At 37.1% G+C, this 27,034-nt stretch overlaps 1 protein-coding gene across 49 annotated transcripts in view; it reads right to left on the minus strand.

The window, feature by feature from the left end:
* Pbrm1 (polybromo 1) overlaps positions 1-27,034 on the minus strand; it is a 95,794-nt gene that overhangs the window by 11,558 nt on the left and 57,202 nt on the right. For 37 of the 49 annotated variants that reach the window (XM_051204673.1, XM_051204666.1, XM_051204680.1 and 34 more), the window contains 10 exons: positions 26,073-26,715; positions 20,971-21,182; positions 14,888-15,073; positions 13,551-13,708; positions 12,353-12,616; positions 10,868-11,013; positions 9,284-9,441; positions 4,704-4,887; positions 3,827-4,037; positions 2,781-2,982 (listed from right to left, as the gene is read on the minus strand). In XM_051204673.1, the coding sequence (XP_051060630.1) occupies positions 2,781-2,982; positions 3,827-4,037; positions 4,704-4,887; positions 9,284-9,441; positions 10,868-11,013; positions 12,353-12,616; positions 13,551-13,708; positions 14,888-15,073; positions 20,971-21,182; positions 26,073-26,715 (2,364 nt within the window). The remainder of the gene's footprint in view (positions 1-2,780; positions 2,983-3,826; positions 4,038-4,703; positions 4,888-9,283; positions 9,442-10,867; positions 11,014-12,352; positions 12,617-13,550; positions 13,709-14,887; positions 15,074-20,970; positions 21,183-26,072; positions 26,716-27,034) is intronic. The other 12 variants (XM_051204703.1, XM_051204716.1, XM_051204717.1 and 9 more) reach the window with 1 other exon arrangement.

The raw sequence follows: 27,034 nt of genomic DNA on the forward strand, positions 1-27,034 counted from the left end.
ACCATTATTCTAGTATTAATAGCATTACAGATTATAATTTCAACATGAAGCAATTCCATGGCCCATTATAATTTTTGGCACAATTGTACTTACTATAATTTCCTGATTCCTTGTATCCAATTTTACTAAAATTTGAGGACTCATCATTAATATCACAAGTTTAGCAGCTGAAGAAAATTAACTCTGTAAGGGAAAAGTAGCTTACTGCCTCTAGCTTAAGATTTTAGGAAAAGTAAACAGCCAGTTTCTACATTCTAATAAAGCAAAGAGGTCAATATTAGCAAACTCCAAGGGAAGGAAATACATGATTAGCTAGACTACAGTCATCAGAAACAGGGAACTAATATATACATATGTAGCAATGGACAATAATTCTGAAAGAAACAGATTCCCTGAAGCTGAGTTCACAACTGACCATAAATTATGGAAAATCAGCAAGAATTCCAGCATCTACTCTTAGTGCATCTGAAAGAGGAGTACATATTTTTGGAAACTCTGGGCTATTAGTTTAGAGACCCCTCACTTTCTTGAGCTACTGTGCATCTATAGAGCCAGGACCCCCAACAGTCATGCTCATAGCAGGCCAGACCTTCTTTGAGGGCATAGTCCCAAAGTTCCCACCATACAGGGTTTATTCAGCTTCACCATTTTAAGTAGGAAGTCCTTCCTACTTTTCAGAAGGGCAAACAGAAGCTGGAATACAGGCAGTGACTTGTCCAAGAATACAGGAGAAACAGCAACTTATAGTTCTGACACCTGGTGTCACACTTCAACTTCCACAGTTAACTCTCCAACATGGAAATCAAGACTACAGTTATTTGGGGAAAACTGCTTGAGGTCATGTGGCTTTAAAGAGACTTAAGAAGCAACAGCTCCATTCCTTTATGGGAAGAATGTAAAAACATGCATGTCAAAGGTCCCCAAGGCTGTGATGGAGTTACTTGAAAATGCTTATTATCACTCACTAGCACTATCCCATTCTACAATCCTTTGTAAACTGAGTACAGTTAAGTGTGAGGACCAAACCGAGGCTGTGACAGAGTTGCTTGAAGACACATATCACTCACTAGTCTAATATCCTCTGTAAACTGAGTACAGTAAGTGCGAGGATCAAATCCATTCTAACAACCTATTTTCCCAAGGTAGAAGTTAAAAACAAAAAAACTATTGATGATCCAGATGCCAATATTAAATCCTAGTTTTTCATTACACAAATGAAACAGCAAAATTGGGAAGGAAAAAGAAAAATTGAAATTGGAAAAACAGAAAAGCTCAGGCATGTGCATCAAATTATTAGCTGTTCCTGAGAGAAGCGGAACTGAATTACCAAAACTATGCCAGCCAAACTCCCAACTTTGCATTTTGAATTCAGTGGGCAGAAACACCCAAAGTTCAGAGTTTGAATTTCAGGCTATTGAATTATAGAACTCCCCTCTTACTAGGTTCTTCCTAATTTCAGATACCCTTCTGCATGAGAGAATTTCTCAACTATCATTTCTTCTTCCCTCAGGCATGCTCCAGTTTTTCTGCCCTCAAATTATCTAGAGCCCTTTGCCCTGTTCATATTCAAAATAATCACCCACATAATACTAGGTTTGCTTTTATATATACTATGTTAGCCTAATTTCTTACACAACAGTCTAAGTGGTACATTTGGTCTTAACTTGCAGTAAGCCCTGAAATATGGAAGTGTCCCAGAATTTTAGGTTCTTATGGGATTGACTAGAGTTTCTCAAAGAATATCCTACAAATTAATTTTCCAGGGTATTATAAACACCATAAAATATTTCTTGGTTGAGCATCTTGCAGGATTAGGCTTCAGCAGAAGATCCTTAAGGAAGCCTGTCAGATAATTTTATAATAATAAATAGCAACAAACGAAAGAAACATAACTTTTCTTTTACACAAAAGAGTTACTTTGGATTTCATAAACTTCAATAAAAGGAGCAGACTTCCTATTGTATGCTTGTTGGAAAATACTGGATTTGGACTCAAGAAGATACGGATCACTGTGGAAAGGAAGACTCTCTATAACTGGAAAATTATCTAACATATAATAATTAAAACAGGAAAGCTACAACTTAAAGGTTAAAGTCCCACCTAATGTAATGCTCTCATTTATTAAAGCCACATCCAATGCTGACTATAACAATAAAAGACCCAAACCACCAAAAAAAAAATCTATCCTTTATGATTACAAACCACCAAATCCTTGAGTAATAATAGCTCATGGCTCAAAGTGATCTAATCACAGTAAGGGGGAAATGAAGGCAGCTAAGGTTTGTCAAAGTCATCCAAGTGTCTTAAGGCTAGGTATGAACACAGACACAGCACCAGGCACACCAAGCCTGAGCCTAGAGTTTAGCTTACAGCTTTGGCTTATTAAGAGACATAACAGAAGATCACCTATTTTAAAAGGCCACTTGCAGGTGAATTTCAATCAAAATTAAAGTTAATATTATTGAACAATCACTCCCCCGCTCAACGTGTGTGCCTACATGGATAAATGAAATAAAATCATGTCATTTTTAATAGCAAAATATATTTGTTGAGAAATCTGTGGGGAGGGACACCACCACCAGGATCTGAGGCTAAGTCAGAGGCAACACTGTGTATTGGCATCTCCTGCTAGTGTACTACTGCCGGCTGGAACAGTCCAAAACACCAAATTCATGTGCATGTGGGAAGAACAAGAGAGTAAGACCTGTGTATGCATGTGCATTCCTGGAAAACACCCCTTGCTTAGAAAGTGGGGACAGTTGTGCCTAGTCTCTATTTACCTTCATACTCTGCTTTCTTGGCTGTCTCAAGGTTCCTCCACTCTGTCCCCACCAGTCTGCTCAGCTCCCCAAAAGAGTAGTCTGGGTGCTGGGCTTTAATCACAGCTCTCATTTCACTGCTGAATAGAATGTAGCCACTCATGTTGATTTTCCGTTTGGAACCTTCCTTCTTTGCACTGCCTTTGGCAGACTTTGGGGTAGACTGTAAGACAGAAAGCTTATATAGGGTATCAGAAAATTGCACTGGGTTATCTACATAGTTTCTGGAAGCCAGACACATATGGTTCAATAGTAAGTGTTTTACAGACACACTCAGTTTGTAGCTGACATTTTCTTGGTCAAAATATACCTCTCCTTTGCCTTCTACAAAATAAATGAAATTTCACTGAATTCCATGACTACATGACCTCACAATTAAGTCTTGAGAAAATTCTGAATGAGGAAAATAAATATACTAGGGATTATCTTAACCAAAAGAAGGGGAAATTAAAAAGATACAGGTACCCAGGTGTAGCAGAATATATCTATAATCCTATTACTTAGGAAGTGGAATTGGAGGCAGAAGGATCACATGTATGGGCACTGAAAACTAAGGGACTTAAGAGTATGATAACATTTTTTTATGGCTTTTCTTCAGTACAAGGCAAGAAGCTTTCAACTAAACTGCTATTAAACCATCTATGAAATTTAAAAGGGAAATTATTATTGGCTTAATGATGTGATAAATATGTATTTTGTCAATTAAAAATAAATAAAGATTCTGATAAGCAAAACGAAACTTTTATTCTTTTGTGCAGATTTCTAGGCAGAAGCTCACATATGAAAAATGTGTGGTAGTGCACACCTATACTCCCAGAGTTTGGGAAATAGAGGGAAGAAAAACAAAGAGTTCAAGTCCTCCTTGAATATATACAGCAAGTCTGAGGCCAGTCTAAGCTCCTGATATCATCGCAAACAAAACTAAGGCTGGATGATTCCTACTTTGGTCCAAGCCTGTTGCAGACTAGAACTGAGAACAAAGCAAGTAACAGGGTCTGTGAGCATACCTGTGGGGGGGTGTAGGGCATGAGGTCCAGCTCACTGGCCAGGGGAGTCTGAAGCTGAGGTAGAGATGGAGGTTCAATGACCTCACTATCCTCTTCTCCCATCTCTTCAATATCATCATCTCCACCTTCTAACTCCGCAAACTTAGCTTCTAGCAATTGTATCTTCTTTTCCAACAAAGGTGAGGGTTCTTTCTGAGGAATGATTGGTTTTCTGAAAAAAGTACCAAACTAAATAAGTTAATTAATTAATTAGAAAGTTGTCAACCACTTCTAGGTTGTCAGAGAGCAGATATAAACATCTACAAATGACATTTTACAACCTTCTACAACCACTCTAATCCTTAGAGTCTAAGGGCAACAAAGTAGCTTAAATGGTTCTTTGTGATGTCACTTTACTTAGAGATAAATGAAGAATCCTCACAGAGCAATCAATGGTCAGGTCTCATGGATTATACGGTAAAAAGGAACTGTCAAAAATAAAAGGAGTTGTCAAAAATCTATGGACTGAGCAACCCCCATACAGAGTATGTCATCCAGGACCAAGTGTTTTCTGTCTTCATTCTAAGTGCTGATGTCTAAGCCAAGGTACTATTAAAAGAATTGCTATTTTTTTTTAAACTATTTCCTTTCTCTCTCTGCAACAAAGTCTCACTTTGTAGCCTAGAATGACTTAAATTTATACAATCCTCCTGCCTCAGCTTCCCAAATATAGGAAATAACACATCTCACTGAATATTTTCAATTAGAATTATGTAATGATAGTTCAAGGCCTAATAACACAACTCAAAACCCTAACAACACAACTCAAAACATTGGGCTTTGCTATTTTGATAAGTTAGCCCATGTGCCCTTTCTTCCTTACTTTTATAAGCTTTACCTGAAGTAGTAAATTTCATCATCTACAACTTTAGCAGAGAGTGAAAACCTCTTCAACCCCTTGAATTTCTTCATTTGCTTATCACTTTCATTATATCGACTCTCACAAAGCAGAATGTCATTTTCTGGTATTTCAGTTGGCCTGCAGGAGAGGAAGTCCTTGAATGACAACACAGCACATTTTCCTGAAAGAGTAAGTAAATTAGAGATAAATTAAAGGAGTAAACTCTTAGTTAACAATCTGGGATTTGACAAGTAGGCCAGGCTGGCCAGCTAGTGGGCCTGGGCTTGTCTCTGCTCTCCAGGGTTGGTTACAATTGTGCTCCTGCAAGTGTGGCTTTTGAAGATGTGGTTTTGGAGACTGAACTTGGGTCTTCATACTTGCAAGGCATGCATTTTACCAGCAGAGTTCTCTCCCCAGCCCCAAATTTTATATTTTTATGTTTTGACTCATAGTTAAAAATAAAAAGGATATATATTGGCATAAAGATATAAACAGATGAACAGAAAACTGAAAGCCTAGAAATAAACCTGTACAATTGGACAAATAGATTTTTACATGCAAAATAATGTAGATCCCCACCACATTACACACACAAAAATCAACTCAGAAAGCATTAAATGTTTACATGAAGATCTAAAACACAAAGCTCTTAGGAATATCTGAGGGGGACACAGTCTTTAGGGCTAGTGAGATGGCTAGTGAGATCCTGTAGAGGATCTAGATCTGAGTTCAATTCCCAGTATCCACATCAGACAGCTCAGTACTGCCTGGAATTCCCACTTTGGGGAGCCAACACCTTTCTGGCCTCCTTGAGGACATAATGAAATACATAAATATGCATAAAAATAAAAACTTAAAAATAGATGTCATCAAAATTAAAAGCTTTTTGAATTCCAAAGGATCCTATTAAAAAAGTGAAAGACAATCTATATAAGAAATCAGTTTTCAAATATGTATCTAGTTAATCATCTAATAGCCAGAATGGTTTTTTAAAAGCCCACAACTTAACAATTGTAAGATTCTATTAAAAAATGGAGAAAAGTTATTAAGTTACATTTCCCCAAAGATTTAAAATTATATTAAGTACAGGAAAATGATGGCTGGCATCATTAATCATTAGACATGTAAATCAAAACCACCATGAGGTACTACTTTACATCCATTAAGATCACTTCTAAGATAAAGAGAAAAAAGGAACAATGGCAAATAACAAATATGGGCAAAAGCAGAGAAACTGGAGAGACTAAACTTAAGTGACTGCTAAGGAAGGTAGTGTGGCAGTTCCTCAACTTAAACATGGGGAACTGGAGGAGGATTTGGGTGCATATAATCAAGACATATTGTATACATGCATGAAATTGTCAAAGAATAAATAAAACTAGTGTTTTAAAAATTACATAATTATTGCATGAACCAGCAATGCTGCTTTTGGGTATTTAGCCCTAAGTACTGAAACATCAAACAACTGTATAGCAATGACTACAGTAACATTATTATTTTTTTTTCTACAGTAACATTAATAGAAATTATAATGTAGAAAAAGCTCACAGCTGGTCAAAAGATAAATGGATAACAAAGCAAACGTATACCTGTTATGAAATATTACTTAGACTTATAAGGAAATAAAATTCTGATGCACTTAACATGGATGAATCTTAAAAACATTATGTTATATGAAATATACTGAGAAAAAGACAAAATATCCACTGTCCCACTTACGTATAATACATAGAGTATACAGAATTCAGATGATGGAGTGGAATAGATTCTTAGGCAGGAAGGAGGGAGGAGGAAATTAAGAATTACTGTTTGATTGGTAGCTTCTGCTTGGGATGACAAAAATATAAATAAATTACATGTATCCTTTTACCTACATCCTGATCTTGCATCTACACTTACAGCTATTAACATATATACTAGGATCCACATATGAGGAAGAAAATGCAATTTCTTTCCCCTGAGTTTGGGTAATTTAACAATACTATATTTTGTAAGTCCACCTATTTTCCCACAAAAAAAAGATTTTATTTTTCTTAAAGCTGAATTATACTTAATTTTGTATGTATACATTTTGATCATCTAATCATCTGCTGTTGGACATCTCACTGGTTCCATCTCCTTGCTATTATAAATAAAACAGTAATAAACATGGATGTACAGCTATCTCTATGGCAGGATTGGAGCTCCCTGGATATATGCTCAGAAGTGGGAATTTTTAAATTTATTTGTTTGACTTCCAAACTGATTTCCATAATAGCTGTACTATTTTGCATGCTCATGCAAGAAGATATAATGTTATTTTTCTAGTTTCAACATTTATTTGTGGTAGAGAAGTACATTAGAATGTAATTGATAAGCTAGGCGTGATGGCACATGTCTTTAATCTCAACATTTGGGAAACAGGCAGGCAGATCTCTGTGAATCCAAGGCCAGCCTGGTCTACATATTGAGTTCCAGGCCAGTCAGTGCTACACTGTGAGATGTTATCACTCTTTAAAAAAAAAAAAAAAAAAAAAAAAAGACTGAGCTAGGCTGAGTTGGGCACTGTGGCATATACTTGGGAGGCAGAGGGAGACGGATCTCTAAGTTTGAGGCCAGCCCGGCCTACATAGTGAGTTCCAGGACAGTGAAAGGTCCTTCTCAAAAAGGGGAAAAAAAAAAAAAAAAAAAAAAAAAAAAAGAAAAAAAGAAAAAAAAGACTGAGACATTTATGTCTTGGATATTCTCTCTAAGATTAATTTGGTATCACTCAATAATCTTCCTGGAGAAGTATATATTATTTTGTGATGAGCTATATACTACTTTGGGCTCCACTGAGAGGACATGGTTTTCTCCTCTGTCAAAGAATAAAAGGTAAAAGAGTCATATGAAAAGTTGTACAAAAATTAAAATTATAAAATTAAGCTAACAAATTGACTGCTGCCTTAACAAAAGGAAACTTCAGCCTTACGCTTCATTATGCTCCTTTTTAATCTTGCTGGGTTTACACTAGAAAGTGACTTGGACATTACATTAGTCTGAATCAGAGTTTAAAAGGAGGAAACTTTCTGCTACAGAAAGGCAAGTGTTTAATGACTTCACTGTGGTGATATCTTGTTTGTACAAATAAAACCTGTCTATAGATCAGAGAATGGAGTTTGCCACTAGCTAACTACAGAAGTCTGGAGGTCTGTACAGACAAGCAGGAAGTGAGATGGCTAGGTGGAAACAGGAAGTGAGACAGTTGGGCAGAGAGAGGAGATAAGCAGGAAGGAACAGGAAACTTATCCGCTGTGACGCTAAGGAGGTAAAGGTGGCTTTGGCTTGTTCTTTCTTCTCTCTGATCTTCAGACAGGCTTTATTTGTGCAAACAAGGAATCACATTTCACTGGTCTTGGTTCATGTTGCCCATGACAGAAAGTTGAAAATGTGCTGAGTAACTGAACAGTTCTGCCATATCTAATTCTGAAAATAATTATAAGCACCAAAACAATTTAGCCAACATCGTCATCAAATAAAGACTAACATATGTTTGAATCCGCAAATTTCTCTTTGTGATCCATGGTGGCTTCTTAAAACCATAAACAATCAGGGACTGTTTGTAGCTATGCAAGTTAATGGTAGAGAGTGCACTTAATCATGTACAAGGCCCTGGGTTCAACCTCTAACTTGGAGTGTTGGTGGGGGATCTGCAAAACATCAACCATCATTGTAAAGCTAATAACTAGTAATCTTTTAGGAAGCCATCTCAAGGGATATAGCATGACTAGTGTATGACCTAGTGCCTCTCAGGGCTTGGAGAAATGTAACAGATGGAAACAGTGTTAGTAGTATATGATGATGCGTACAACTAGATCTAAGAAACACAATACCATTGGGAATGCATGGTAGATGACAGAAACAGAAATTAAGACATTAGTTTGGAATGGAAAAAATAAAATGATTAAGAGTCTAACAGAAGGTGAATCATTAGACTATTCTCCCTATTTTCTACCTTACTCTTACAGCATTTTTCACATAGCAGTCACACTGACTCTTATCTCTAATGTGTGTCACCTCACACCACAGCTCTGCTCAACATTACTACCATTTCCTTTCAAGCCCAATCACTGCACTGTCTACAAGACTTACTATGTGAGTATTCAGAACACTCTAAGGGCTCATTCCTTATACCACATCCCCTCCCTTGCTCTAGCTACCTAACGCTTATAGGTCTCAAACACAAACAGATAATCCAAGATAACATGTTTGCTGCACCTAGAAGACAGCATCAGATAATTCTCTTTTTATTTTTAAACGATACTAGGGTCATTCATATAGCATCCATCAGCAAAATTTTGGCCAATCACATGACCTTGCCTTAACACTATTGTCAATCTTTTTTATTTTTATTTTCATTTAAAACTCTAATTGCCACATGGTGTTATCTATTGTTTATTTACTGACTCCCCAATCTTTCCTCCAATGTCTTCCTGAAAGCAAAGAATTTTGATATTTTAACTGTTACAGACCCAGTGTCTAGAAGAATACACTGTAGAGCAGCAGAGTTTAATAAATGTTTTACAGAACAACTGTGATGAAAAAGGACAAATACCTACCCAGAATACAACTCATGGGGCAGGTTTCCTCCAGATTACTCAGAAACACTTCTTTCTTGTAGAACATTTTTGTGGGCTCATGTTCTGTTTCTTCTGGGTGAATGAAAATGGGGCCATAAAAATATGCAGCTCCATCTCGAACCCATACTTTTTCAATTCTTGGTGGGGGGGAGGAAACAGAGAAATTAAGTTATAATAACTTCAGTCTTGAATGAATAAAAACACCACTAACTATAATGTAACAATATGTAGCATTGAGAGGAATTTCATGGATGCTCCTCACCCTTTGAAAAAGAGGAAAGGACAATTGACCACTTGGAGAAAAAAAAAGACTTGAACATAATATCAAGGTATGGAGGTAGATCATTTATGTAACTCCCAGGTTTTCTTCCTAAAATGTTCAGGATTTAGCAAGAGTTCCTTCAAAATAGGTGGAAGATCAGACACTAAAATGCTTTCCCCTTGGGCTGCTATACTGTACTATTATCAATTTAAAATTAACATTATTGTTCCATATTTTCATGGTCCTAGACATAAAGGAACATCTTTACTGCAGTGAATACCAAGTCAAGCCTTTCAGTTTACTACACTACCTTACAGGTGTCACCCTTGACTGTTCTACTCTTGACCTCCATAGTTCATTGATTAGGAATGCTACTAGCTGTGTGTAATTAGCTACATTTAAGAGGCTATCATGCTTGCTTGGATTATAATAGCCTCCTAGCAGATCTTTTTGATTCCATTCTTGAACTCCTTCAGTCTCAATAAGGGGAAAGTATAGCAATCTTATTAAATCACAAGTCAAATGTTACTTCTCTGCTTGAAACAATACAAAGATACTTGTTAACTCTACAAAAGTTCAAAAGCCCACAATGGTCTATGAAACCCTAAATGATTTGTATATTAAGTCAAATGTTACTTCTCTGCTTGAAACAATACAAAGATACTTGTTAACTCTACAAAAGTTCAAATGCCCACAATGGTCTATGAAACCCTACATGATTTGTATATTATCCCCTGCCCCTATCTACTACCTTATACAGGGTTCACTCTGCTAGTAGAAAACTTCTGGTTTAACTGTGGTGTAATTATCTCTCAAACCTTTATAATGGCTATTAATTCTGCTTGGAATGTTTTCTCCAATATTTACAATTCTTACCATTTCTTCATGTTAGCTCATGATTCTTAGTGAAATCTACCCAGACCACTCTCTCTATTCTGACCCCTTACTGGCTCCAATTTCAACATGTATCAGGATCTAATATACAACTTCACTTATCCAAGATGCTTGTTGTCTGTTTTCCCATTGGAATAAAGCTCTACTGAAGTAAATTATCTTTCATTCTTTGAGTGTTTGTTTTGAGACAGGTTCTAGTCTGGAAGCCTTGTTCTTCCTGCCTTAGCTCTCCAATTGCTGGGATTATACACATGAATATACTATCCTACTTGCCATAGAAGTAGGAACAGGGAAAACGTGCTGTGAGGAAGCTGGAGAAATTGTGAGGGGAGGGACTTTTGTCTTCGTTCTGAGTGTGGTCTACTAAGTCTCAACTCTCAGCCCCAACCTCATCTTCCCTAATTCACCTGCCCACACGAGGGCGCACCAAGCCATGGGATTTGATGAAGACACAGTCGCCAACCTTCAGCCACATGTCATTGTAATGAAGCTGCTCAAAGTAGTGGCAACCTGGTTCACCATTGGACATCTCTACAGGAACATCTTCTTTTTCCTGTGGAAGGGAACTGGTTAAAGAATGGCAGAGAACAACCGAGGAGCAGTTATTGAGAAACCAAACATTAAGTTGTGGAAATAAAACTCTTGCTAAGTATTATATTCATTTCAAATTTATAATTTTCATAAAATGTTACATTTTTATACCCTCCTTCCCATGGGATTGAATCTTTCTTTTTAAGAAGTTTCTGTGTAGCCCTGGCTGTCCTGGAACTCAAGAGATCCACCTATTTCTGCCTCCCAAGTGCTGGGATTGAATTTTTGAGGGAAAAAAATACTGGAAAGAACTTATTAGCATTCATTTGAAAGTAGACAAATTCATACATCATTAGAGTATAAGGAACAAATTCTAGCTGGGCGGTAGTGGTGCTCAGGAGGCAGAGGCAGGTAATCTCTGAGTTGAGGCTAGCCTGATCTACAGAGTGAGTTTCAGGAAAATATAGGGTCACAAAAAGAGACCCTGTTTTGAGAACAAACAACAGCAACAAAACAAAAACAACCCCCTCCAAAGGAACAAATTCTATATAACCTTCTTCTTTACTGCATTTAATCTTACGGAACTCCTCTCCTCTCTCTGTGGTAATGGGAATGGAACCTAGGACTCTTGTATATGCTAGTCAAGCATATCTCAAACTTTTTATTTACTTATTTTTAAAACAGGGACTTACTAAGTTGGCCCTGAATTCATTCTATAGTTTAAGCAGGTCCATAGCTTTCCTTTCTCTTGCTTCAACCTTCAAAAACTCTGAAATTATTAGCATGTGCCACCAGGACCAACTTCTTTTAATATTATGTTTATACATTAAGTTTATTTAATCTCTTCTAATGACATATAGCTCATCTACTGCACACTCTGCAAAGTAATACTCTTTTCTGATCCTTGTAGGATTCAGAAATGTAACAAGCTGGCCTTTAACTTGCCTTCATGATACATAGAAAGATTCTCTCCATCGTTTCTGTCTTAATTGTTGATTAAATCTCTGGTAAAACCCCCCAGGGAAAGCCATTCATTAACACAACAGAAATGAATGTGAGGACCATGGCTGGCTTAAATGGCTTTTAATTATAATAGTCCTACAAAGAGTTAAAAAGAATCCATTATGGATGCTCTATTCATTAATCTCTTTGATTTTATTTTTTTATGAGTACTGTGCATTTAGTGTATGCCCAGTGCCTGCACAAGCCAGAACCCCTGGAACCCTGAGTTTTTCCTCTTTGTTTGGCTAAGGTTTTTAAAGCCCCAATTTTTTTTTTCTGAGTTTGAATACATTAATTTATTTTCTGGAATAGGTATTTTAAGGTTAAAATTTACTATTAGGTGGATACTATTCACGTACCTTTTCCAAGTTAAAACTGTCTTCAGCTCGACTGTCCTCTGAGTTGTCTGTATTCTTCTCATCATCCCCTTTATCTGCATTTGCAAATACAGAGGCCACTCGAACCACAGGCAAGGGCACATCCCGAGGAACAAACCTAACTGAGCTGATAGGCATTGTCCACAGTTTAATTTTCTTAAAAGATTTGGTTTTAGCAGAATATCTTGATTCACAGACAAAAACATCCTCATCTCGAAAGTTTTCTGGGCATAATTTAAAGTATTCCTGGGATGGGAATAACACAAGTAGGTAAATTTTCTGAAAATTAACAGCCCCAAATAAAGAAACAACTGTTACTTAATCAACTTAACATTGAACTTTTAAAACTTTCTGACAATAAAAGGTAAATGGCTAGTCAAGTAGGGGTATTTCCTTGCCTATATATCCTTTAATTATAAATATGAATTCTATTGATTTTGATGACTGTCCTTAGAAAATATATTACTTTCCACATGATGAAAATGTTCTTATAGCTTTGGACAGGTCTCATGTGCATATGTAACAGATAGCATATCTGATAGCATATCTTATTATCTAAAAACAAAACTGATAATTGGTAATGATTACCTTTTAGAAAACATCATCCTTGGAAAATAGCCCAGCAAAATAAAAACAATATATTTGTGTATAAACAGTACACAGCAAATAGTCTCTCATAATTAATTCATGTTAATTTCTTATATACAGACACAGACTAAAGATGTTTGAAACAGAATTTCTAATTTTTGCCAAGTGTGGCGGCACATACTTTTAATCCCAGCATTTAGGAGGCAGAGGCTGGCAGATTTTGAGGCCAGCCAAGGCTACACAGAGAAACCTTATCTCAAAACAAACAAACAAACAAAAAAATACCAAAAAATAAAAACAATTTAATGTGTAGCTGGGTGGTAGTGGTGTTCACCTTTAATCCCAACACTCAGAGGCAAAGACAAGTGTATTGTCTGTGAGTGTAAAGCCAGCCTGTTCTACAAAGCATGTAACAGGGTAGCCAGGGCTGAACAGAGAGAAACCTTATCTCTAAAAACAAAAAAACCAAAGGGGGGGGGAACCCATCCCCCCAAAAACAAAAAGTTTCTATTTTTTGTTTTAAATACAGAGTTTTATATTTTTAAATTGTATTTCCATGGAATGGTATCACTGGAATGAATAAGTCTCTTACCTTGACAAACATGACTACACATTTGCCTAGAATTTTATTAACAGGAACTTTATTGTAATAGTCACTCTTAAAAACTTCTTTTTCCAGAAATTTTCGTGTAGCCAAATGGAATGTTTCATTTGGCCGATAAAACCAACAGCCATACAACCATTTTTCACCTTAAAAAACAAAGAAAAACATTATTAACAGAAATTTCATGCTCTTTGAAGAATTAGAAATATCGTACCAAGCCACTATGCCGTGGTTTTAGATGAAATTTCTTGATAGAATTATTTTAGAGAAAATACTATTTTAAGAAAAGAAGTACTAAAAACATAGAAAACAGCATTTTACCCTTTAGAGATCTACATTAGAGAAGGGGAGGTCATGTGGGCTGCTTGGGTCAATGCACACTAGAGTTCTGCGCTTCAGTGCAGAAGCGGGTACAGGCAAGGACATTTTAGCAAAAAGGTGATGGAATCCAAAAGCACTTCACCTTACTGGCAGCTTCAAGAGTTGGAATGCCGACATCACACTTGTACCTGCTGTTTCATTCTTAATGTCTCAGAGGAAACTTTCTCTTTTTTATTACTTTAGTTTTCTGTTTTGAGACAGCTCTCACTGTAGTCCAGGCTGACCTCAATCTCCTGAGTACCAGGATGGCAGGTATATGTCACCAAACCAGCCAACAAGCATTTTCTTTTTATTTATTAAGTATACCATGATTTATTAAGTATACCATGTTCTGCCTGCATGTATGCCTACATGCCACAAGAGGGCACCAAGTCTCATTACAGATGGTTGTGTGCCACCATGCAGTTGCTGGGGGTTGAACTCATGTCTTCTGGAAGAGCAGCCAGTGCTCTTAACCTCTGAGTCATCTCTTTAGCCCTTTAAAGGCACTTTTTAAGGGAGGCTTTTTGGCAACAAATTATAAGTTCAGTTACATTTAATATTTTTTTTTATTTGTGTCAGTCATTGAAAAAAATTGCTAGATAAAAACACGAGTCTTGTTCTTCTGAATCTTTGCCATCCTACACACAGTCTAGCTCTAAGTGTTACTGAATAAATGGCTCTTCCTTACATATTAAGAAGTTACATTTTTGACTCAACTGTGGCAATGCCCAACAGGGCTAGATCCCAAGTATATATTGCCTGCTTGTATGTGTATCACGTGTGTGCTGGTACCTACAGAAGTCAGAAGGTGGCATCAGATCTCCTAAATTAGAGTTAGGGATGGTTGTGAGCCATGATGTAGGCGCTGGGAACTGAACTCAGGTCCTCAGCAGGAGTGACGAGTGCTCTTAACCACTAAGTAAGTCATCTTTCTAGTATCCTTCAATTTAAAACAAACTTACCAGCTGAATCCTCCCACAGTCTCTCAATACAGACAATATGTGGTTGTAGATTGGCCTCTGCAGGTTCAACATAGACATAATCTCCAACATGATACATGCTATTTTTAAAGCTGCAGTCTTGGCTGTACGTACGATGTAAGCCTGAGAGGCCTGCAGTACCTGAGGAGTCTTCACTTTTTTCAGCTTCTTGGATTAAAAATAGAAAAGGATACTCAGTAAAAGAATGATTGTTAGATAAATATTCAAAAAACATATCACACACTTAATACATTGGATTCTTTCTTTTCTCTCCTCCCCCCCTCTTTTTTGAGACAGGGTTTCTCTATGTACCCCAAACTACCCTCAAACTTGGGGCCCTGCTGCATTTGCTGCTGGGACTGTAGGGATGAGTCACCATAGCTGGCTATACTTAATTCTTTGTGTAGCATTCAAAGAGAGGAATCAGGAAAAGTAGTACCATCAGCATATTCTCAACATCCTTTACCTCAAAATGCATTCTGAGTTTTGAGATAAGGGAGGGTCTCACTAAACTGTCTAGTTCTTTAATTCATAGGCTCAAGTCCTGTTCCAGCCTTCCAAGTAGCTGGAACGATATGTGTTCACCATTATAGCCAGCTCAAAATGGTTTTTCTGAGTGAAAACAAACTGACAATAATTCCATAGAACAAAAATAATCACCATAATATTACATACTTTTTTTTTTTTAAAGTTTTTCAAGACAGGGTTTCTCTGTATTGCTTTGAAGACTGTCCTGGAATCCGATCTGTAAGACCAGAGCTGGTCTCAAACTCAGAAATCTGCCTGTTCTGCCTCCTGAGTGCTGGAATTAAAGGTGTGCCCCACTACCACCCAGAATGTATACTAATTTTTAAGAAAGGCATTACAGAAAAAATCACATAATCCTACAGAAAATGTGATATGCCTCTGCATGATTTCTTCTAACTTAACACATAGTTACATTAAATTTAATGGCATTTTAGAAATAAATGTATGGCATACAATAGTAAACCATGTGTATATGTGTGTACAAAATACTAAAAACATTTCCTCTGAGATGAATACTTTTAAACAAGATTTTTATTTTGTTAGGCAAGATTCTCTCTCTCTCCTTCCTCCCCCCCTCCTGTGTGGACCAGGGATTAAACCCAGTGCTTTATGCATACTATTTACCAGTGAGCTATATCTCCCAGCCCTTATTTTTGTCAGAAAACATCTTTTAATGGTTCCAATACAAGTTATCTGTGAACACTGTAGATTATTACATGTTTAAAAGTAAAACACCCTATTACTATATATAGATATTAAAATAAAGCACTCTCTAAAGTAGTGAGTCCCAGTTTTTTCTGTGACTCTCTCCCTCACCCCCTCCCCTTTTTTTTTTTTTTTAAAGATGGGGTTTCTCTGTGTAACACCTCTGACTGTCCTAGAACTCTATTGTAGACCAGGCTGGCCTGGAACTCAAGATCCATCTGCCTCTGCCTCTCAAGTGCTGGGATCAAAGGTGTGTGTCACCACCACCCAGGTTCTGAGTTTCTTATGGAGACTATATAACATAAATTTAACATTAAATGGAGCCTGGAGACTCTGAGAGATAGTTTCTTCCCAAGCAAGATACTCCAGTGGATGATCTCTCCTGGAAGGTATCACCCTCCCTGTGAAGTGTGTGGGGAGGGGATGGGATAGGAAGGGGTGTCGGGGGACATGGGAGGGAGAGGGAACTGGGATCGATATGTAAAATAAGGAAAAATTATATATATATATCCAGTGGATTGTATTAAGTGTGGATTTATGTGTATAATCTGATTCCATGAGAACTGACCAGCCTCATCTAAAGCTTTATGTTTCCTGTCTTAAACTCAGACTCTGGCTTTTCAAGCCCAGGAGGAGACATCAGACTGGGCACAAACTATTCACTCAACCTCTATAGAGTTTGCTGCTCCTCCCCTCCCCCCAAACTAAAGGAGACTTAACACTCCATTGTGTAAAAACTTTTATAAATGTTTATCTTATTCTGAATCTGTTAAAAGCATACTTTTATTTAACTTTTGGCAGTGATAGAGACCAAACAAGACCATGGCTATAGTAGGCTAGTTCTCTACTACTGATCTGCATATGTAATCCTGTTCTGGAGTATCTTACTTTGAGCCAAAGCTTATAGCCCTCCCTATGGTTCTCTATCATGAAGTCTTAAGACAGGTACTATTCTTTCTGGGTAGGCTGCCAGAATTCTCCTACCAGGTCATTTAGCACACAGAGCTTCCATATAAACTCTAAGGGCTTTTCCTGCATGTTAACCTCCATGACCTTTGCTTTTCTCTTACACACAGAACCACTTTATTGGGAGTTCATGCCAATACCAGCTCCATCAGATTCTGACACATCAATTTGGCATGGTCCCAGACATATAAAAAACAAAAGCATTTAATTTGTGGTGATATCTCCCATGAACATTTAGTTCCAATGCTGCCTTTTGACACTATAATCAAAAACTTCTTTGACAAGTTTTAAGACCAATACAAAGAAATAAAATGTGCATGTGGTAAAGATGCTTTGGTTGAAATTCTACTAAATGCATATTCTAATTTAAAATATTAACAAAGATGTAGCTGAGAAAGCTACATCTCATTTAAAAACTAAAACGTCTGTAGAGTCTTGCCTGTGGCTGTTGGTATTGCATTTAGCACTTCACCAGTAGCTCTTCCAATGTTTCTCATTCTCAGAAACTTGTGCTAACAGACTCTTATTACATCTTTAACTTCTAAAGACAATTTCCCAAAAATTAAAACGTTGCCAACAAACATTTTAAATTTAAGTGCATATTCCAAATTAATCTCCAAAAGTCTACACCAACTTAAATCCCTCACTATGGATCTAAAGGCTTTGCTAAGTTTTTGAGAATTTTATACAAACAGAATCAGAAAACTGTACCTAATGGAGCAGTATACCATATGGAGGAAAAAAAAAAAAAGCTACCTAGCCCTTTATATACAAGAAACAAGCCTAACAATCACTGTTTACAAATACCTTTCCCAAGGAAAAATTCTGTTTTTTGTTTTGTTTTTTCAAGACAGGGTTTCTATGTGTAGCTTTGGAGCCTGTCTTGGAACTTGCTCTGTGGGCCAGGCTAGCCTCAAACTCACAGAGATATGCCTGCCTCTGCCTTCCCAGTGCTAGGATTTAAGGCCTGCGCCACCACCACCTGGTGCCCAAGGAAGATTTCTGAAGCAGAGTACTGTGCCATAGAGGACTCCTCTCATTCTAGACAACCAATGGCTTCTGTCTAACTCGATTTAAAAATTAATGAAGTCACTTAACACTTTCTTTCATCTCTATCTTGAATTAGAGTCTCTATTATCCTATGCATGTATTCACAGAGGACTTTTTGTCAACATATCTGAAGTTATAAAGGAATTGTTTAGATGACTGTCAATGATTCAGGTGAGAAGGGACTGATGAGAAGGGACTTCTGAGCTGAGGGTATTCATTCAGATGAGATACTGACACCAATTTAGAAGGGAGCTTGTTAGAACACATGAAAATAATTGGGAACTAAACCACTGAAGAGCAAAGACTGGAAAAAGATTGAGAACATGGTAACACAAACAAACAAACAAATCAAACACCTAAAACAAAACCCTAGACTACTTACAACAGAATGTTAGTATAACAATGGACAGTCAGTGTTCTATAATCATGCTATTTCCAAGTTATTGGCCGACCCTAAATAAAGCACTACAACAATTAAACAGTAACTTCTCATCCCTCATTCTTGATCCTTATAGCCTTTATCCTACTTTCTCTATGAATTTGCTTATTCTAGACATTTCAAGCAGGTACAAGCAAACACTATTTACTTTTTCATCTGACATATTTCACGCAATGCGTTTTCAAAATTCATTCACGTAACACGTGCATTTCATTTTTATGATTAAATAATATTCCATGGAATGTATATATTATATTTTCCTTATTCACACACTGTATGTTTGGGGTGTCTCTGCCTTTGAGTATTATTAAATTGGTATTTGTTCCTATGTCTGATATGTGCAGTCAAGTTGTTTAAGTGCTTATTCTGTGTCTATTGATTTTTGAGTCATTACTTAAAAAAAAAAAAAGAATATAACTGTTGAGCTCTTTTATTTCAACTTTGTTTGCCTTTACATGTTCTAAAAAAGTTTAAATTATGTACATTTGTACATATGTGCATGCATGTGAGTTTAAGTGTCCTTGGAGGCCAGAAGAGTGAACTGGACCCCATGGAGCTAGAATAAGCAGGTGGTTGTGAACTGCCATGGGTGCTGGGAACTAAATTACACTTCTCTAGAAGTGCATGATATGCTTTTATCTGCTGAGCCACCTCTAGCTCATAAATTCATTTTAAAGAGTAATTTATCTAAACACAAATTTGTTTTTTTCCCCTGAAAATTATCATCTCATTTCACTGTTTTCTAGCCTCCATTTATTTTATACAAAAAGTTAGCAATTAATTATGCTGCTGTTTTCTTATGTCTGACGTTTTGTTTTTGCTTTGAAATTCAGATTTCTTTCTTCTGGCAATTTATGATGTATCTAAATGGATCTCTCTCTCTCTCTCTCTTTCGTATCTTAATTGAGGTTATTGGGCCTATAGGTTAAAGCTTTTCTCATCAGATTTTCTAAGTTTTCATCCATTATGCTTTCAATTTCTTTTTCCACCTCTCACTTCATTCTACTAGTATTACTATGTTAGATGTGCCTGGAGATCTGATACAAGGGTTGCTCCCTCTTCTGAAAAATTAGGAGTCAGCCAATAACTTGGGTAACAGTTATATTCAAACACCTCTACTCCATAAGGAGTAATCTGTGGATACAAAGTTACATTTCCTTCCTTCCTTCCTTCCTTCCTTCCTTCCTTCCTTCCTTCCTTCCTTCCTTCTTTTTCTTGTTTTTCCAGACAGGGTTTCTCTGTAGCTTTGGAACTCTCCTGGAACTTGCTCTGTAGACCAGGCTGGCCTCAAACACAAAGAGTTCCCCATGCCTTTGCATCCCAAATGCTGGGATGAAAAGCATGCACCAACACTACCCATTCACCAGGTTCTTGTATCTTCCTCACACATGTATATTTTCGGGACAGTAAGCCTTCAGCTTTACTCAATTCATTTCCTATCACTCATACAAACCATCTTCAATGAGTACGTTCTCTCTAGCAGCAAATGATGTTTTTTGTAGTTACCTCTATGTTGGCAAAATGACATTCTCAAGAACTGGTATGTTCTCATTCTTTCATTCTGTCTCTCTCTGCTCTCTCTCGCTCTCTCTCGCTCTCTCTCTCTCTCTGCCTCCAAGTCAATTAATTTTGTTTTCTGATCTTGAGGGAAAACATATAAGAAGGTCTGATGGTACAGAGTAATACAACTTTTGTAGAATCATATTTCGGTATCTATGTGAACTGAAATGTTACCTAAAATGGTTAATTTTGTCAAGTGTGTTGATGACATATGCCTATAATCACAGCATTGGGAGACATAGGCAAGGAGGATCACTTAAAGACTGGCATCAGCTTACGTTACACAGTCAGATTCTACCTCATCTCCCCTCATCACCCCACAAAAGACTCTGAATTTGCAATGACAAATCTCATTATCATAATATTTGCAAATTTGGCAAATGACTCAAGTACCACTTTTAGGGTGACATGATTAAAATGAAACTAGTAATGTGGTTCAACTGAAAACTCATCTCCTTGTCTGTTTCTTACAGGTTTAAGAGGAAAGCTACACTGTTGAAAGATACAGCCTCAACTGATGGATTTACTGCCAAGAATGCTCTAGAGCCCTAGATAAGCCTCTCAAGTCTGTGGCATTAGGTTCCCACACTTGTCACTTAGCTGTCTGCTCCTGGATATTAGCTGTGGCAGAAGTAACTTACTTAGGGTTGTGACAACCAAACAGATGATGACAACAAGATTTCTATCTGATTACATCATATTTAAAATAGTCAAAAGTCTAAATCTTCAATCACACAAGTTCTCCAAAGCTAACTGTGGCGCCCACTAGAACACACTTTAATATTTCTTCATATTTAATAAGTGAAAAGGAACCAACCTCTTTTTTCTTCTTCTCGTTTTAGTTTATCTTCCTCTATTTCTTTAGGTAACTTTTCCTTTTTTTCTTTTTCCACATCGTTATGTAAATGTTTTGTGGTATAGCTGAGTGCTGGAGAAAGAAGGATCTCTCCATTTTTGCAGAGTTCATCCCGAATTCTAATAAAAAACTGCTGAAGTTCTACAGCATCTTCATATATTTCAGAATCTGTCCTATAATGGCATTAAGAGCATCCATTGACACATGAATTGCTTCTTCCATAATACCTCAATTACATCCTAAATCCTATCAAAAGGCTCACTGTTCATTAACATAGCAACAATATTTTGGCTCCCACTAAGCTTGTTAAAACAAAGTACCTGAGCCTTGCATGATGGTATACTTGAGAGGCAGAGGCAGGAGGTTCAAGAGATCAAAGTCATTCTCATTTACATAGTGAATTTGAGGCCCAGCTAGGCTACAAAAGACCCTATCTCAAAAACAAAAAAGCTGAATGAATGAAAAAATAAATACACAAATGAGTATCTGAGTTCTCACTCAGCTTCTTTTTTCTCAAGGCACACTCCTTTCTCACTCATGTCAAAGGCAATGTCTCATATTGTTATCAGTTACACAAAGCACAACAGAAACAAGATGGTAGAATCAAGAACTGTATATACTATTGCTCCTGACCAAGTCCAACGCTTAGCTTGCATCTATTGGGGGGGCAGACAGGGGGGTCTCTGTTTATTTCTGGCTGTTCTGGAACTGGCTCTGTAGACCAGGATGGCCTCTAACTCAGAGAACCACCTGCCTCTGTCTCCTGAGTGATGGGATTAAAGGTACGAGCCACCATGAGCCACCATTATTTGCACCATGGCTGTGTCTATTTTTTTAACTGCAGACCCACATTGATAGAAGGTGACAAAAGATTTAGGCTATGTCTACTTTCTTTCTTTTGGTCCCATGACAACAACACCTTGACTGGCAGTACTCATTGAAGAACTGAACCCAAACTATAAAGGCAAGAAAGTATTCTGTATAATAACAAGCACAAGCCTATTTAAATTTTAATTTCTCAAAAGTAACTGACAGATGCAAATACAAGAAGGGAAAAAAATTATGAGTCATATTCAGAATTTTTCTAAGCTTCTTTTGTCATTATTAGGAAACTATAAAAAAAACAAGCTTTACTGAGATATAGTCTCACTTTGATACCCAAGCTGGCATGTTACTGTGTGGGTAGTCTAGGCTAGCTTTGAAATTTTATGATCTTCCTGCCCCCACCTTCCAAGTGTTGGGATTATAGGTATAAGTCTCCAGGTGTGGTGGCAATGTATTAATAACAGTTAAGTAGATATTCTGGTTAGGGGAGTATGACAGGCAAAGCAGGGCCAATCACCTGTCTCCTGACACATGACACCAGAGCATCAGATATCAGAGATACTTTGGGTGACTTCCCTGTCAACAAAGAGAAGTGGAAAATAACTAACACTGTCAATAAATAAGCTAAAGGGTATTCTGGAGGGGTTCTAGAAAGATTTTTGAAGATTATGAGATGCTAATACTTTTAGCAATGCAATAAAAATAAAATTTACTAAGGGAAGAAGCCCCTAAGATAACATTTTTGAAATCTTTCTTGAACAATTTTTTCAATTAATTAAATTCATGAAAGCTTACAATTTTAGTGGGAAATTATAAATGAAAAATATATATTTGGTAAATTCTTATTACATCAAAAGGGCAGATTTATAGTTTCATCAGGTCATCTGATGTAATTAAATTTTGTATGAATCACTAAACGCTTGATATATCTTTTAATTTGGTTTATTTAAAAAGTATTGTGAAAAATTTATTCATCTTTACCTTGGTTGTTCTTAAAAGATTTCTGTAATACAATTCTAGTTTTCAAAAACATTCTTGGGGAAAAAAAGTAAGCAGTGAGACCTTGTCAAGAAAATAGTGAAAACAAAACAAAACTGGGAGAAGTGGTATACAACTTTAATGCCAGCACTAGGAGGTATGGTCAGTCAGATCTCTGTACTCCAGGGCAGCCAGGGCTGCACAATCAGGTCTTTACTTCTACTTTATTTTTTTGTTTTTTGAGATAGGGTCTTGTACTTGGAACTCACTGATTAACTGCTAGACTAGCTGGCTAGGAAGCTCTAAGGATGTCTATCCTCAGCTACAGGGTAGTTACAGGCTTGTGCCAGAATGCTTGGCTTTTATAAGGTAGGGGCTGGGGATCTAAATGCAGGTTCTCAGGCTTGCATGACAAGAAATTCACCCACTGAGCATCTCCCAGACCTCTTTTATTAATTTGTTTTTGTTGATGCTGTTGTTTTGTTTTTTCAAGACAGGGTTTGTGTAGCCTTGGCTGGCCTTGAACTCACAGAGACCTGCCTGCCCCTGCATCCCAAGTGCTGAGATTAAACACCTGTGCCACCATGGCTAGGCCCTTTTATTAACTATCTTTATTTACAAAAATTAAAATGGCTTCTGTTATATTTTTAAACATTTTAAAATTTTATGGTCTGGAACGGAAGTTACAGATGGTTGTGAACCACCATGTGGTGCTGGGAAGCACACCTATAACTTCTGGAAGAGCAGGCAGTCTCAACTGCTGCTGAGTCATATGGTTCCAGCACCCTATTCTGTTTCTCAACAGAACTCTGGGTATGAGATGATTTATGCAGATTACTGTCCCATATAAATAAATGTGTCTTGGGCTATATCTTCCAGACTTCAAAAGCAGCAACAGCCTATCATGTCAACAGCATGATAATGAAAAGATAGTTTTCTAGAAATATAAATCACACGAAGTTCTCCATAATCTACGAGACACATGCTCTTTAGAAGACTCACTAAACTCAAGCCATGATGGGACCATAGGCAGTGTCTTTAGATTTAAGGACTCCTTAAACTGACCAAAAAAAAAAAAAAATCAGACATTTAAATTTCAAGAAAGTACTACTACATTCCATGCACCTAGAATATGCTTCTTAGCCAGTAGCCATCCAACAAAAATTACTTGAATGAAAAACTCCTGTAAAACTGGACTGAAAGATGTATCCCATTTTTGTCTTCATTTCTATCCCTAGTATCTCACAACAAGGAACCATTTCCTAAATATGTTAATTAAGGGCCTAATCAGCTTAACTCTATCTCCAATTTTGGAACACAGTATCTTCACACTCTAACCCTTTGCCTTTCTTCACACCATTAATAGTGTCTGGAGTATCTGGAGTATGGATCATCCTCCAACTCTGTCATGATGCTTGTGCCTTTCTAGGTGAACTCTGGCCCACCAAGTTCCTTACAACACTATCTTTTCCAAGTGTTTGGGTTTTAATAGGCTATTTCACAATTCGCTAAGTTTAAGTCCTATCCTGTCCACAAGACTTCAAGCTCTTAGAATATAGAGCTCAACAATGTTTATCACCCACGGCTGTGTTCATTAACTGGTGACTGTCAGCAGTGTTCTCAGTGGGGAACAAACAAGCCATATCACCTAGTAGCTGTGAGACTATAAAACTCTTCTTCCTGTACATATCTAATTCTCCTCATGAAAACTGAAAAGATTATCGATTCCCTAGAAAAGCATAGATGAGTTAGGATTATATACATGAAGGGTTTTCTTATGAAGCTTTATAAAAAAAGATTCTCACCAGGAAAAGCAATCATTAGTATTTACTTTTCCTTTAAGGCCTAGAGCAAATGTTGGCTTCAAAGACTTTCTACATGGAATTAAAAAACCTAAAGTTCTATCTCTCAGCACTATAACACTGCAAATCACAGAATGGTTGGGTTTACAATCTTTAAGTTAATTCAACTAAGTACTTCTAAGAGCATATAGAACTTATATTGCAATTGCTGAATATACTACCAGTAAGTGGCAAAGATATAAACAGGCCAAGAAGTTGAAATATCTTTAGTAAATGTAAATTTATTCTTTTAAACCATTTACAGCTCTACACTAAGCTCTTAAATTGATAGATCCAAGAAAACCCACAGAATTAACTAACCTGGGCTGTAGGGGCAAACAGAGACTGAAACAAGCAGGGAGCTCTGACCTAGGCCCTCTGCATATTGTTACAGTTGTGTAGCTTGATTTCCTTATGAGACTGCGAACAGTGAGAGAAGGGACAGTCTTTGACACTGTGATGGCTTTGGGACCCTACTCCACATACTGGGTTGCCTTGCTCAGCCTTAATACACAGGGAGGAGGTTAGTCTTACTGAAACCTGATCTGACTTGTTGATATCCATGGGAAGCCTGCCCTTTCCTGAACAGAAATGGAGGAGTAGATTGGGGATGGTGGTGGCGGTGGTGAAGAGGGGGATGGGAGAGAGGGAGTGTGGGGAGGGACTGAAAGGAGAAGGAGGGGGGGACTGTGGCCAGGATATAAAATAAATTTTAAAAACAAAAAGGACTTCTAAGTATTTGAAATAGAAATTGAAAGGAGATCGAGAGACAGCTCAAGGGTTAGGTGCACTGACTCCTCTTCCAGAGGACCCAGATTCAAGTTCCAGCACCTATGTGGTAGCTAATAACCATCCCTAACTCCAGTCCTAGAGGAACCAATAACCTCTTCTGGCCTCTGTGGGCAGACATACATGTAGGCAGGACATCTATCTGTACACATAAAATAAAAATAAGTAAGTTTTTTTTTAAAAAAAGTGACTGGATTTAGACAACTCTAACCTCACAGAATAACTCAAAGTTCCTTAATTCATTTAAAACATTCTTGGATTAATTTTCAAAGAAAAATCCTAATTTTAATTCCTATTTCAAACTGTATTATTTAGCCTTTAAAAGACATGTTTAGTGAAAGGCTGTATTTTAAGTTTCTGTACTGCAGAAGAACTTAATTGTTTCTACCTTTTCCTGGCACCCATTCTGACAACATAGCAGTGTTCTTTCCACTTTATAGATGACACAAGCTGTTTATAAGTTTTGATGCTCCCAACACCATAAAGAGAAAAAAAAGTAGCTTTGCCTACGAAGAATTCAAGATAACAGGCTACCTAATGTGAAAAAGTTTGTCAAAGCAGAATTTCTTCATTTGTCATGCATTGGACATCACATATTTTCATCATAAAGAAATGGTTTTGAAGACATACCTATTCATTCTTCTTGCCCTTTCCAATACTTCAAACATATGCTCCTGAAATAAATCAAGTCGCCGATAGCGATTACTTTCAACATTCTTCCTAATAATGTCAAATGTAAGGGGAGGTTTATTGGGAAAGTTCGGATCCACAGCAGGAATTTCTGCTAAGGAGTCACTGTAACATCTTCCTTCATCATCCTGATGACTCATGACTGACACAAAAAGATTATGGATAAGTTCTTGAATCAGCAAGGTCACATTTGGGACATGAGAATCCTCATCTCCCTCCAGGTCTCTCCGAGTTTCAAGGAGGACTTTATGCAGGACAAGAGCATCTTTGTAGATTAAAGACTCTGGCTCATTGTAGGTACAGGCATTATTAAACATCATAACAAAGTCCTCTACCATAGAATCTATATCTTGGTACTTGTTTGCCATCATGTGACTGCGAATTTTTTCCATGTCCATGGGTTTTTTAATGGTCAGATAGTAGTCAGGCAACTCTGATCTAGAGGGGAGTCTTAAAAATATAGCACTGAGACGGCGGCCCCTCTTGTCGGTATAGTTCTTTACAGCTTCATACACTTCGTTTAGCTTCTGCTGCATTGGAGTCATGTACTTTGATTTCTTAGGAGAAACACCACTCTTTCTACCTGAAGAGAGAGATGTAAAATAAATTGGATAAAATGGTGTAAGCATAAATTTTTATGTAGCTGGCAGTACAACCATAAGAAAGGGGCTATCCCAAATGATTTGTAAAAACACAGTAAACAGAATATCTTCAGTGAGCGAGACCTTATAGACAAAAATAGATTTGGATAAAAATCTTTTCTCTGTTCAACAATATACTTCATATTTATATAGACACATATATAATAAATTTATATTTAATAAAATATATGTATGTATACAAACTTTTTGAGACTGAGTCTCATTATATAACACAGTTGGGCTCTGAACTCTCCACCTTCC

The sequence above is a fragment of the Phodopus roborovskii genome, unplaced genomic scaffold, assembly GCF_943737965.1.
Source record: "Phodopus roborovskii unplaced genomic scaffold, PHOROB, whole genome shotgun sequence".
Taxonomy (NCBI): Eukaryota; Metazoa; Chordata; class Mammalia; order Rodentia; family Cricetidae; genus Phodopus; species Phodopus roborovskii.